General features: G+C 39.3%; 1 protein-coding gene across 7 annotated transcripts in view; it reads left to right on the top strand.

The window, feature by feature from the left end:
* LOC309562087 (E1A-binding protein p400-like) overlaps positions 1–15209 on the top strand; it is a 512144-nt gene that overhangs the window by 19447 nt on the left and 477488 nt on the right. For 4 of the 7 annotated variants that reach the window (XM_082266206.1, XM_082266208.1, XM_082266207.1 and 1 more), the window contains exons 2-3: positions 7105–8468; positions 10941–11051. In XM_082266206.1, the coding sequence (XP_082122332.1) occupies positions 7140–8468; positions 10941–11051 (1440 nt within the window). In that variant the 5' untranslated portion in view covers positions 7105–7139. The remainder of the gene's footprint in view (positions 1–7104; positions 8469–10940; positions 11052–15209) is intronic. The other 3 variants (XM_082266210.1, XM_082266212.1, XM_082266211.1) reach the window with 1 other exon arrangement.

The following is a 15209-nucleotide window of genomic DNA, read 5'->3' on the forward strand; positions in this document are numbered from 1 at the left end:
GGCGCAAAAGGGACAGGATACCTCTTGCAGTGCACCTCAGGCGCCAGGTCGCTAATTCTAGTCGCCAATGCGACCTGGTGCCCGGGGTTTGTCGAGCCCTGGTGTAGACAATAGCTATCCTCACGGAATACTGATTTTCAGCTGCGCAACACAATCTGCCACTTAAAATAGAAACTCAGTACAAAACCAGGATGTATATGCTCAACTCAAACTTCAGCGTCTGAAACAACCACCAGTTTCACTAAAAAACGAGTTGCTGCCAAAAACCAATTCCAGCACATATACAAACCGATTGTTATACTAAAACGTGGAATCCGCCGCCAAAACTAACACCGACTGATAATCTATTGCTATCATATTGAACTAAACTGATATTACAACAGAAATGCTAAAAGGAAAAGTTAACACATATATCACAACCCCATATTAGCTTGTATTAACTGGGAACCTTGACTGATATACAGGTTTCTTCCCCAATTAATAGACCTATCCCCAGCCACAAATATTAAGACAAAATATCCCATCGTTTATACAAAAGAGCGAAAGTTAAATTAAAAGGTCTTTTGCTAAGCTGTGTTTCTAACTTCCACAGCAGACAAAGAAAGTAAGCAACAAATGTTCAAAAACTGAAATTGTCTTACCATACATTCTTGGCTCGCCATTACTGTTGTGGAAATTAATGGAGTTTGGAGCATAGAAATTCGCTCAGTGCGCTGAAAACGTTGCTGCGCTGAAAAGCGCACGTATGGATATTAATACAGTACGTGCCAAGCGCCATTAATCCCTTGTACTGAAAAGTACAATGTACAGCTCTTTTGTATAAAGTTATCCAAGCGCTCAAGAAAGAATAGAAACAGGCGCACGCTGTGTCAAATCAATGCCAACTGAAGATTCTCTGCCTTTAGAGCAGAGCCCTGGTTTATTTATAGTCAGTGAACAAAAGGGTGTTACAGGGCAGGTGGCATCAACACAACCAATCACAAACATGTATACTTTCAAAAGTATAATAGGAAAGGGGAGTGTATGTTTTTGGAGAAACATGGCCGTGTGCACGAGATACCAACTGCCAAGTGAAAGTGAAACAAAGCAACATGGCTGCCATATGGATTCTCATGGACTCGGCAACACGCTAATTCACAAGCATGCACTGTCATCATAATCTGTTAGAGTGAATCCTATATAATATAGTTCATAAAAAACATATTTGATAGTGATCATGCTACTGTTCCAGTGAATGAGACTTTACTATATTTGCAAAAGACTATAGCAGCAGCATTTCAATCACATGGATCAAATATAACAGAAAGTTGCCAGCCATTAATCCTGGTAAAAGGGCAGATATTATTAAAACTATACGAATTCCACATCGCAACCATATCGCCGTCAGTGATTACCGGGGCCCCGGCTGGCTGATATACATTTGTGAAGTGGAGTTCGCCTTGCACTGCCACAGATCCGGACCGGCATCGGAGATAGGGATGATCAAGTAGCGTGCAGTCTCCATTTAATGGAAGGTTTCCACAATTACAGCTCTGTAAATCTGTGCAGCCCTTGTAGTGTGGCAGCGGTCGGCGTGCATTCCAAATAATAGGCGGAAGTGACTTCGCTGCCTCTCAGTGTTTCCGGGTATAATCTGGACCACAATGCATTTTGCTGATGACTTCCTGATGACGCTTCACAGCGAAATGCATTGTTGTCTAGATCATACCCGGAAACACTGAGAGACAGCGACGTCACATCCGCCTATCATTTGGAATTTGGAACGCACGCCGACCGCTGCCACGCTAGTATTTATTCCTGTGGCAATATCCATTCCCACTGAGATTATTAGCCAGAGGAGATTTGATGTGGAGGAGATTGGTGGAGGATTGATCCATCCTAATTGAATATGGATCAAAAGGCTTTGTAGGTCTGTGTGACCTGATACTATCTGGTAAGCTGGATTGATTACCACTATATCACAAGAGCACACGAGGGGGAGCACCTGAATTGAAGATTTATATATATATTTTTTGTGCTATATTACTGCACAGACTGCAGTCATCATTTGCACAATTTATTGTTATATATTGCCCATTGTTTATTTTATTGCACGGACTATAGTCACCTTTGCATAATTACTGCCATATATTGCCTATTTTTATTTGTGCTGATTATAGCCAATAATTACATAATTGTTATATATTGGCCATTCTTGAGTCATTTACAGTATGTGACAATTACAGTCACCAATTGCACAATTTCTGTTACATATTGTTCATTTATTATCAGCACTTATCTAATTTCTCACAATGATTGGGCCACTCTAAATATGTTATATACATCAATTTTGAGCACACTTTAGATGTAAATTTATCAAATTTATTTGGCACATATCCACACTTTAGGATTTTAGTTTTGCATATATTAGCCTACACCAGTATTACATATAGAGTGTGTGCACATCCAGACATATCCTAGAATTTATAGCTACATACTTACCACGGCACGGGACTCTGAAGGAACTGCACCAGCGGCCGTTCCTTCAGAGCGCATGCGCCAGTGACGTCACTGGCTGCATGTAAGGTAAATATCTCCTAAACGGTACATGTTTAGGAGATATTTACAGTACCTATAGGAAAGCCTTATCATAGGCTTACCTATAGGTACAACTTGCAGAGGAGGGTTTACTTCCTCTTTAAGAACTGGTGCCCAAAACTGAACTTTCATTCCAGATGAGGTCTTACTAATGATTTGCACAGGGGCAAAGTGATGTCTCTCTCTCTGGAGTCCATGTCTCTGTTAATACAAGAAAGGACTTTGCTTGCTTTTGAAACTGCAGCTTGGCATTGCATGTCATTATTAAGCTTAGGATCTACCAGAACACCCAAATCCTTCTCCGCTATGGATTCCCCCAGTTCTACCCCCCCCCCTAGTATGTATGATTCATGCATTATCTTAGCCCCCAAGTGCATAACTTTACATTTATCAATATTAAACCTAATTTGCCACATAGTTGACCAATGAAACAGTGCATTGAGGCCAGCTTGTAAGTTAGAGACATCCTGTAAGGAAGTTATTCCACTACAAAGCTTGGTGTCATCTGCAAAGACTGAAATGGTACTTTTAATCCCAGACCCTATATCATTTATAAAAAATGTTAAAAACTAAGGGTCCCAACACTGAACCTTAGGGTATACCAATGATAACCTTAGACCATTCAGAGTAAGAATCATTAACCACTACTCTCTGAATTATATCTTTTAGTCAATTTTCTATCCATTTACAAACTGATCTTTCCAAGCCTGTAGACTTTGCCTTACACATTAGCCATGTGTGGGGAACTGTGTCAAACGCTTTTGCAAAATCCAAGTATACTACATCCATAGCCACCACTCTGTCCAAGGTTTTACTTACCTCCTCATGAAAAGAAATCAGGTTTGTTTGACAACTTCTGTCTTTCATGAATCCATGCTGTCTGTTGCTTAAAATATTTTTTTCCAGCAAGAACTCATCTATGTGGTCTTTTATTAAACTCACCAGTATCTTCCAGACTATAGAAGTTAAACCAACAGGTCTATAGTTACTTGGCAAAGACTTTGATCCCTTTTTAAATATAGGCACAACATTGGCCCTACGCCAATCCAGTGGTACTATTCCAGTTCTTAACAAGTCCCTAAAATTTAGAAACAAAGGCTTTGAAAAACAGCGCTCAATTCTTTTAGGATGCATGGGTGGATGCCATCTGGTCCAGGGGCTTTATCCACCCTTATTCTGTCTAAATATTTCTGGACCATATTACTTTTGAGCCATTGCGGATCATTTGGGGCTGTGTCAATACCGTCCTCATTATGGTCATGCGCTCCATGCTCCTTTGTATACTCAGAGCTGAAGAAATGTATTAATACATTTGCTTTCTCTTGCCTTCTCTTTGTCCCCAGTCACCCACTCCTGATTATTTTGTAAAGGGCCTACATGCTCAGACCTAACCTTTTTACTAATAATATATTTGAAGAATTTTTGGGGGTTTGTCCTACTCTCTTTTGCAATCTGTTGTCCTCATTAATACTGGGATGTCTGTAACAAACTCCAATGATAATCTTTGTATAACGCACACCCATGTACATTTCCACCCATACTGCTTCAGACTCATCACACACTCTGTCAACTAGGTCCTCTTTCACACTCACTTTGAGATCACTTCTCACATAGAGACAGACACCACCACCCCTCCGTTTTACCCTATCTTTCAAAATAAGAGCATAGCCAGGAATGTTAATAGCACAGTCATGTGAAGAATGAAGCCAAGATTCAGCAATACCAATTAATTCATAGTTCTCCTCATGCACCAGAGCTTCAAACTCACCTATCTTGCTTGGCAGACTTCTGGCATTGGTGAACAAACACTTTAATTCATTGTCACATTTTGCACACTTATTTTGCAGATTTTTTATTTTGGTACAAATAGTACCATTTCCAATGGTTGTTTGTAACATGGGAACCTTCTTATCCTCTGCCAAACCCCCCCCCCCATCTTTCCCAATTCCACCCACCAATCGGTGTTGACCCCTGTCTGACCTTGCTGCCCCATGATAATCTAATTCACCCTCCCCCCTAGTTTAAAAATGTGTTATTATATAAACCAATATAACCAAACGTGGACTCACTTTGGATGATAACAATGAAGCACTCGTTGTCTTCTCAATTTTGGTATAAAGGGTGATTGATATTAACCGGATTATTCCTGTATTGGAAAAATCCACTATACAATGGTTTCCTTAAAGGTATAAAAGATTAGAAAATAAACATGACTCCCCAAAATATAAGTAATGGAATATTAAGTCCTCATGAGCCTAGTATATAAACTGATCTTCCTGTTCAGGAGCAGCAGCTCCTTCAAGTGCTGATCCAGCCTGTGAGAATAGCCCTTCCAGCAGGGAGACAGTGAAGATGTCAACTCGGACCATCTCCATATATATATATGGGGAGAAAATAGCCCCCGCGCCGTGCCCCCACGTCCGCCGTGCTGTGTCTATCGGTGCCAGGGATGTCTCCGAGCATGCATGGCATAACTGGAGGCCGTGAATGTCTTGAAATGGCGGGGCGGAAAGCCACCCCTGTCGTCACCTCCGGTAGGATCAGCTGATCCCAGAAGTTGTGTGTGCATTATTGCGCATACATCCCACCAGCCTAATCACAAGCAGGGGGCCCAGGGGTGCAATATCATCCCCTCCCCACCAAGAACCACACTCCACCCCCCCCCCCCCGTATGTGCACAAGGACATACACCAATCCATTCAGCCCTAAAATGACACCACCTAACAAAAAAGAAAGGGAAAGAAGGAAAAGCTTATGAAAAAAAAATATATATATATATATGAATGTATGAAAATATGAAATTTCATTTGTTTTTTGTTTTGTAATCAAGTTTGGTTGCATGGACTTGCCTAAATTATTTATACATATATTGTTTATGGTCATTTGCATATGCACACATTTGTATTTGAGCTAGCGCCTCAACATACACAGTGGATATAAAAAGTCGACACACCCCTGTTAAAATGTCAGGTTTCTGTGATATAGAAAAAAAAAAATGAGACCAGGGTACCTCATTTCAGAACTTTTGACACCTTTTAATGTGACCTATAAACTGTACAACTCTGTTGAATAACAAACTGAAATCTTTTAGGTGGAGGGAAGTAAAAATAAAAAAATAAAATAATATGGTTGCATAAGTGTAAAATCTTCTAATCCACGTCTTCCTTTCACCACATGTGCATTAGTGATGCATGCTCTTTTCAATTTACAGTACTCCACTTAAATGATGTGTTCCAGCACCTTATGTAAGGGGAGGCCACTCACCAGATAGCTTTGGGTCACCAGGACCCTCACTGCTTAAATGGTTAATCCTAAGTTTGGTTTATGCTTGGCGTCCACTTTCCTTTCCTCTTATGTCCAATGCCATCAGCAGGGAAATCCCAGAATGAGAGAAAAATAATGCAATAATCGTGCAATACCTTTAATAAAGAACATGTGGCAGTACACTCATATCACTCATGCACATGTGGTGAAAGTAAGAGGTGGATTGGAAGATTTTGCCTTGTATAAATATTCACTACTTTTATATGGTTTCATTTGTTTTTCATTTTGTAATCCAGATTGGTTGCACGGACTTGCTCAAAAAATGTATACACATATTGTTTATGGTCATTTGCATACTCACAAATTTTGTATTTGAGCTAGTGCCTCAACACATATCCAATAATAAAATAAAAAAATCTAATTTCTTCAAATTTAGGCCAAAATGTATTCTGCTACATGTCTTTGGTAAATAAGTGTATATTGATTGGTTTGTGTAAAAGTTACAGCGTCTACAAACGATGGTGTATATATTGTATACACCATTTCCAGCAGTTTCATTACTTTCTTCATCACTGGCCTGGACAAATATGCAAATAGAAAGTTCTGACTTCAAAAAAAAGTGACCAGTATGACAGAGTGAAAGCAAAAACACCAAATTTTAATACACCTGCTCCCCATTCACGCCTGGGACCTTGTAACACTAACAAGCCACATGACACCGGTGAGGGAAAATGGCTAATTCGGCCCAAATTGGACATGTTCACCTACGGGTAGACATTAATGGCTGTGTTTTGAGTTGTTTTGAGGGGACAGCAAATTTACACTGTTTTCCAAGCTGTACACTCACTACTTTAAATTGTAGCAGTGTAATTTCTTCAGTGTTGTTACATAAAAAGATATAATAAAATATTTACAAAAATGTGAGGGTGGACTCACTTTTGTGAGATACTGTATATGCACATCAGGTATTCACACAATTCATTGTCATGCTTTTTCAGAGCAGTAAATCAGATGTCTCCCCCAGAGCTAGCATTTTTAAAAACAAATCTGTAGTGGTAGCTTACATATTTCCACCTGACATATTCCCTAAAGTGAAATATATAGAATAAAACACTACATATGGTTTTGCACAATTCTTTCAAGCATACATAATTTTAACATTTAACATTTTCTTCCCATGACAGATTTTATCCATAGACAAAAAAGGGATATACAATGTGACTGCTATGTTTTAAGATCTTTTTATTTTTTTTATTTAAACAGGTTTATTCCATTTAAAGTAAAAGCAAAGGACAACAATGCATCATGGGAATGGTCCCTCAAACACTCCACGCCAGCTTCAAAGGTCCAGATCATTCACTGGCAATGAGGGAGAGGAAACCTCAATGCAAACAAATTTGCCACAGTCTCCTGCACCTGCTTCATCATTTGCACCAGCGGTCAGTTCACCTGGACCCCAATCGCCCAGTTACCAGATACAACAACTCATAATGAGCCGTAATCCAGTTGCTGGTCAGAATGTGAATATTACACTTCAAAATGTAGGACCAGTGGTTGCAGGAAATCAACAGATCACACTGACCCCACTGCCTATCCCTAATCCGGCCTCTCCTGGATTCCAGTTCAGTTCCACGACAAGGAGGTTTGAACATGGATCTCCTTCCTATATTCAGGTCACTTCTCCAATGTCTCAGCAAGTCCAAACACAAAGCCCCACACAGCCCAGTGCTGTGCCAATCCAAGCATTACAAGGCGTTAGAGCTGCTACAGCTGGAGCTAGCTTGGGAATGTGTAGCCAGAGTCCAACACGTGGTTTTGTGGATGCCAGTGTCCTGGTGAGACAGATAAGCTTAAGTCCTTCAAATGGTGGACATTTTGTCTTTCAAGAGGGATCTGGACTTGCACAAATTGCACAGGGAGCAGCAGCACAGGTACAGCTTCCATCTGGGGCTGCACAAGCCACAATAAGAGAGCGCAGGCTTTCACAGCCTCATTCTCAGACCGGAGGCACTATTCATCACCTTGGACCCCAAAGTCCTGTGGCAAGTGGGGCAAACCTGCAGACATTAACCACCCCAAGCCACATAACAACCACCAACCTCCCCCCACAAATCAGCAGTATTATACAAGGTCAGCTCATTCAGCAACAACAAGTTCTTCATGGGCAGCAGTTGGGCAGGACCATCAGCTTTGATAGGACTTCAGGGGGAATGATAGCTGGAGTTGCTGCAGCTTCATCTTTTGGTATAACATCACCTCCAACCCCGACAAGTCCATCACGAGTCACGGGGTCCCAGGCACTTTCTAGTCTTTCTTTAACCCCAACAGTAAGTACGGTCAAGAAGCAAAGTAAGAAGCTTGAGGAAATACCTCCTGCAACTGCTGAAGATGCACAGATGAGAAAGCAGTGCTTAGAGCATCACAATAAGTATATGAAAAACCTGAAGGAAAATTTCAAGGATTACCTAATTGAGCTGTTCTTCCTGCAACATTTTCAAGGAAACATGATGGATTTCTTGGCATTTAAAAAGAAACCTTCATTGGGTCTTCAGGGTTACCTCAGGCAAAATGATTTGGATCTAGAAGAGGAAGAAGAAGAGGAGCAGTCTGAGGTTATAAATGATGAGGTAAGGTTGGTTCTTCCATTTGTTAAAGCATTGCTTATTAAATTCCCATCTAATGTAATGTCTTCTGTCATGAAGTATGCCTTGTACCTCATCTCCACTACAATTTTATAGAAGTAAAGGGTACAGATGATTTTAGATCATTTTAGATTGACAGATTGCATACTCATATGAAGCTGTGTAATAATAAACTTTGTAAATGGCAAGCGTTATCTATACTGTTCCTTGCTTTGCATGCTATCCACTGTATCTATTGGAAACTGTTTTTAATTTTAGAGCTCAGATCTATCTATAGTAGTCCTCAATTTAGCATAAATAACAGGTAATAAACCTTTTCAGTCGAACACAATGACCATGTTAACAGAATGTACAGATTAGGTTGTGAATACTACTTGGTTAAAAGTTTGTATAAGAAAAAATTCTTATAAGAAAAAATTGTATAAGCAGCGATATGTGGTATGCCCCTGACAAATGTTTGATGGCAATGGCGTGGTTACTTCCTGCCAAGACATACATGTAGGACAGAAAGCTTCACATTGCACATAAAAATATATTTCCAGTATAGCCAATTATCTAAACAGCCTATTTGACACTATTCAGACACTACCCATAAGAAGCACAACTTACAATTTTTGATGTTTTACAGTTTATCGATGTACTGTGTAAATATATTAAAGTCATTGGATCAGCATGATCACCAGGAATTTAGCATTTTTAGGAAATGCCGCCTATTTTTATTTTTTTTGGTCATGGGGCTTCCCTGTTCTGCATTGAGTATAGTTTTTCAAAATGGCTGCCGTTAAAAAACAGTATAGATACATAGAGTGTAAACTCTGATTTGTAAGGCTTTTAGTTAATAACCTACAATGAGCAGTGATGTATGGTAACCAGTACTAACCAAACATATTTCTGAAATCAGAACAATAAAAGCTGAGACTTGGTTGCTAAGGGTTACTCCACTTTTTGATTGTATGTTCAGTATATTGGAATTTATGTACTATTTGCATAGAGTAAAGAAGGATTAGAACACAAGTCATTTTTTTATTACTGCCTGTGTCATAAGTGGCAAGCTTTTACTTCACTTCCTGGGTGGTCTTCTGAAAGGGAAGTGAATAAAAGTTCTCTTGTGGCAATACAGATGGCAATACCGCAGCATATTTTGTAAAGCGGGTAATGGTAAGAACCTCTGTCAGGGTATTGCTGTCTGTGTTCCATTTGGTTAGATATTCCCACACATCAGTTCTGCTGATCATCCAGGAAGTGAGAGGATTCTCCCCACAAGGTCATAGACAGAAATAAAAAATTGACAAAGGGGGACATTTACTAAAACTGGAGCACACAGAATCTGGTGCAGCTGTGGATCGGCTTCTAGGTTTTATTGTCAAAGCTTAATTGAACAAGCTGACATTAGAAGCTGATTGGTTACAATGCACAGCTTCACCAGATTCTGTGTGCTCCAGTTTTAGAAAATCTCCCCTAAGGATTCTATCCTTTTGTTACTCTACCCAGGATGAAAATATACAATTTTTGTCAGATTTACTTTAGGGACATTTCCTCTACTTGAGAAAATCCTTATTTGTATAAGAGTTTGGATAAATAGTATGTTCTCTTGCATATGTTTTTATTATTAATTGTTTTTATTGAATGTCATGGTTTAGAGCAAGCAGTTCATCTTCTCAGTTTTAAGAGTTGAAGTTAAATGGAGTTGCTGTCACCTATCTATTAACAAGAATGGATTTATCTTCAGGATACCCTCATTCCTATCCACTTAAACAGTGTTACTTCCCTGTCACATACTCGTGCTGTGGGCACCCAAACATTTTTTGCTGACAATTCATACAAGAATAAAAGTACCGTAATACTTATAAGAACTAGTGGTTCTATTTATGTATATATCCCCTAATGCTTACCTATAGCTTAGTGTAGTGCAGTCACAGTCTAAACAAAAGAATCAACCTATATATTTCTGCTTTATTTCTTTGTTGTCTTCCTTTTGTTCTTTCTTTTTTTTTTGTTTACCCACTTCTTGCTATTGCAGTGCTTCTCAACCATCCCCAGAAGTCCTCCCTTTCTCCAAGGGGTTGTGTAACCAACTATATGCTCCAGCTTCCATTGCTTCCTTCGTGTTTGGGCTCTCTTCAGTGACACCTGTCTGTCATGCCACTTTGCCTTCTTTTAGAGGTGGAGCAATGACTAACCAGCGACTCTTGATTCCAGCTTTAATGGGAACAGATAACCTGGTATCAATTATTGCTCTGTGTACAACTTAAGGCAAACCACCTTGGTATCAATTTACCGTATTACAATGCTTCCCGACCTTCAAAAATTAATTCAGTCTTAAAAACGAAAATTTACTTTGCACATTGCAACAAAATGCAATATTGTATGCTTACATATCTGAATCCATATAAATATGGGTGAAAAAAAATTCCAAACACAAATGATTTTCCCTGTTCTTGACATATTTCCTCTCAGGTAAAGATTGTGACAGGAAAAGATGGGCAGACTGGTACTCCTGTTGCTATAGCAACCCAGCTTCCTCCTAATGTTTCTGCTGCTTTTTCATCACAGCAGCAGCCATTTCAGGTACCTTTTTGATGGTTCTACAGTGTGGCCTCATCTCAGATTTACTTTTTTTTCCCATCCATTCCAATTTTATTTTTCTAAACAGATTTTTTTTTATCTGTATTTTCATATTTTAAAGGCCATCCTAATCTCATAAAACTCCTTCACCCCGAGAGAATCATCAGTTTTGGAGTTTAGCCTCTGACCAGCAAAGTGGGGCTACGGTGTGCAGATACTTAGCAGATCTGTTTTGAAAGGGTTGATGATCTGCTAAGAGTTGAAAACCTGTCTCTCATTGCTGCTACCAAACTCAGGGGTGAAAGGGACCAAGTACAAATCTTCAGATCATTCAAGTGCATGAGCCACATTTTTTGTGATTTCACACGTAAAAAGCTTGTGTGATTCTTGCATATGTTTTTTTTAAGTTTTAATTATCCATTTTTATTGTGAAATATCCTTTTTATTTTTACCCATTGCTAAAAAATTATGGAGATTTCAGAGGATAATAATTTGGTTCTTAGATGTGCTTCTATTCCATCTTCAGAAAGTAACATTATTATCTATTGCCTACATAATAAAGACTACCTTTGATGATTGGTTAAATATAAGGATACAGCCTAATTATTCAACAGGAAAGAGTGATGTTGTTGGGAAAGCATTTGGTATAGTAGGTCCATGTCAGATTAGGAGCATTTGCAAATGAATTGGTGGAAAAGAAAATTGCTTCAAACTATGTATGTTGTTGTCCTCATCTTATCTCCGTATTGTGGGGACATTTCTAATTCAATATATTTGAGGCTGTAGGTCTTCACTGTGGTTGAAATGTTTTTGGAAAAGAATAGGACACAGGCTAGAATAATATAATGCAGTATTAAAGTACATTTGTTGTGAAAGAAATATGGAGTTGCCATTCCTAACTACCTTTTAAAAATACTACTTTCTTGGCTATTGCACTATGTTATTGACCAGGAAATCAGAGTTTTCTTTCTTTTGCAATAGTTTTTATTGAAATTTCAAAAGGAGTAAAAGTTTCCATTGCTCATAAACATAGGAAAAACAAAAAGAGATATACCAGTATGTTATAAAGATACATTGAAGTTCAAGAAGTTTCAGAGGTGATACCCATAAATGTATTTCGATGAGTACTTTTTGTGCGTAACTTGGCTCTATAAACTATCACTGGATAATCAACATGAAGAGATGAAGAAAAAAAAAGTATGCCTTTGCCCATTTTCCCTGTCACTCTTTTAAATGCAGTATGAAGAGAGAGAGGGAAACTGGGATACCCTAACCATTAAATCATCTTCTTAATCGCTATGGGTTAAGCACAGATTGGAGGTGAGATGGCGTAGCAGGAAACAACACAACAATCGGGATTCTGCCACATCCCCTCCCATACTTCGCTTATGGTTTAATGTCTCCTAATGTACAGCTTACTGGCTGTTCTAAAGAAACCCACACAAAAGGAGAAGAAGTCTCTGTGGGACACACAAAAAATGGGGGGGGGGGGGAAGAGTCCGAATAAGGAGTGGGAAGGGAGAGTAAAGTGAAAGAAGAAGTGCACCCTATCTAATCAGTACACAACTGATTAATAGTTCTTAATATGGCATTCAACAACTAAACTATCCAGGGCCTTCACACTTTGTCGAAATAGGCCTGTTTGTCAAGTAATACCGACGAAAGGCGTTCGCTGAACATGATCCAAGATAATTTATTTTTCATGACGAGTTTACTTTAATGCACAGTAGCACATGCTTTAAAATAAATGATTTATACACAATAAGATTTTGGAGGAAAGGAACAACAAAGTTGAGTACTGACTTTTGATATATTTTTTTTTTATTTTTCACCATCATTTAGTTTTTTAGGACAAGTTTTTAAGAGTCAAACCCTCCTTTCACCTTGAGCTGTCCCCTGCAGTACTACTTCATCTCAGGATCCACCAGTCTTCCAGGTTAAATGATGGCCAGCGTCATTCAACCTGCTTCAAGTGAGTCCAGGCTATCATGAACCTGCCGCCGGAGGTGAGTATTTGCGCTGGCCTGGGTTCACTGGAGCATACTGAAGAGAGTGGAACCAGGTGACATCTCTGCAAGATGCCCCCACCACTAGATGAAGATCAGGAGCAAGAATATGTTGTACAATCAGACCAAAGACTCATTGACAAAGATATGTATATAATTAATAAAAAAAATAAAGGGGGTACTCCCAGGGGAGGGGCTGGAAATGGGGAGGGGGGGGGGTCATTGGTTACATTTCTGCTTTATTAATTCTTTATTTATTGTAAGCAACAGGGATCATCCAATATCAGTGACATGGTGATGGTATAACAAGCAATGAAAAAGACAAATTCGAACAGTATTCATTCTCATAGTACATACCTTCAGGAAAACCATTGTCTCTATGACCACGTCCCTTTATCTACTATATTCAAATGCCCCCTTTTCTGCCCCGAAATTATATTTTGCTATTTTTATAGAAGAAAAGCAAATAGGGCAAGCACATGTCATGGGCAGAGGTTAGTGACAGAAACTTAATGTTAAGTGGTTAACAATGTCAGTTTTACTACAATGTTAGTTTGTGTTCAATCAGCTTGAGTTTTTACAGGATACCTAAAATCTACCCAAAAGTTTGTTGAAAACCTGCTCCGCAATGTCTGATTCTCTACATTTCTGCTTTAGGCAGGCCAATGGACTTGCACCTAGAAAGTGGAAGAATAAAGCCATATTTTGCAGTATTACTTAGCATTAGGCAGGTCTGCATTTTTAAGTAGTCAATCTGGCCTTACATAGGTATACATTTGCAAATTGCATGTAGAAATATATTTAATGCAAACATTAAAACACATTGATAATATTATTTTACATGCAGACTACATTTACAGGTTGATCTTAAAAAAAAAATAAAAATAAAAAAAGTTATAGGTTCCCCTTATAGGTGCCCATAGACCTGTGAGGCAGCATTTGTTTTTGAAGGCTGATCTCAAACATGTTCGCTTGGCTTGGTTGAGCATGCATGTTTGAGTTACTGTAGGAAGCCATTTAGGAGATTGGCTGAACACCACCTGCATCAGACTGCACACAGAACATCTGAAGTTTACTCATCTACTACTTATAGAGTTCACTGACTGAAGCAGTCCTTTGGTATGACTTACCAAGTCTCTGTTTCGCTCAGTTCAGTGAGAAGCATCTTGGCACAACGTTTTCCTTTGTGAAGTGCTCTTGCTCTGCTTAGAAGAACAGCCAAGCACTTGCACTCCTTCTAGCTAAGAGTGAGGCTGATGGAGGTGCAATTCAGGTTGCCTTTTGAATGATCATTTACCCAGAGGGAACCCAGGCAGACACCTTCAGGTACTAGATGTTTATTTTCTAGTTATCATAAAAAGTTTTCAAACATGTCTAGTCATTCTTTCCTTCTAAAAGTGATTTAGCCATTGGGTATTTGCTGCTTCCACAAATGTAAGAATGTTGTCTAATCTGGCTGAACATGGCTGAATTGGGTGATGATCATCTTGTGTCTGTGAAGAAATAATGCTGTAAAGCTTTGCAGGCCATCTGTTCCTCTCCACTATAAACATCTGGAGAGTATTCATTAGAAATAGGAGTGGTTAACACTTTCCCACCTGGCCTATAGCAGAATGACTGCTGGGCAGTGGCATTCCCATCCTGAAGGGATGTCATATGATGTCCTTCAGAATGCGCTGCTCATGTGCACCCCCAGAGGATGCAGTGCAGTAATCGGTGGTGTGCCATGTTCCTCAGACACAGCACATCACCAATCACGGTAAAGAGCCTATGACATAGACTCTTTACTATGTAATAAGCTGTGTCCAATCACAGCTGATCACAGTGCAAATAGGGAATGCCGGTTACCGGCATTCCTCTCCTCACACTGACAGCGTGTATTAAGTGGAGAGCCGATAAGCGGTGTTCCCCAGTGGGGACATCTGCACTGATAATCAGTGCCCAGATAATTAGTGCAGCCCCATCAGTGCTGCCTGTCAGTGTCAATTAGTGTTGCCTGTCAGTGCCCATCAGTGCCGCCTATCAGTGCTGCACATTATTGCCCATCAGTGAAGGAGAAAATTACTTATTTACAAAAAATTTTAACAGAAATTTCGTTTTTTCAAAATTCTGTCTTTTTTTGTGTGTTTAGCTAAAAGAAACAAAAAAAAAAAAT

The sequence above is a fragment of the Pelophylax lessonae genome, assembly GCF_965119305.1.
Source record: "Pelophylax lessonae genome assembly, chromosome: 1".
Taxonomy (NCBI): domain Eukaryota; kingdom Metazoa; phylum Chordata; class Amphibia; order Anura; family Ranidae; genus Pelophylax; species Pelophylax lessonae.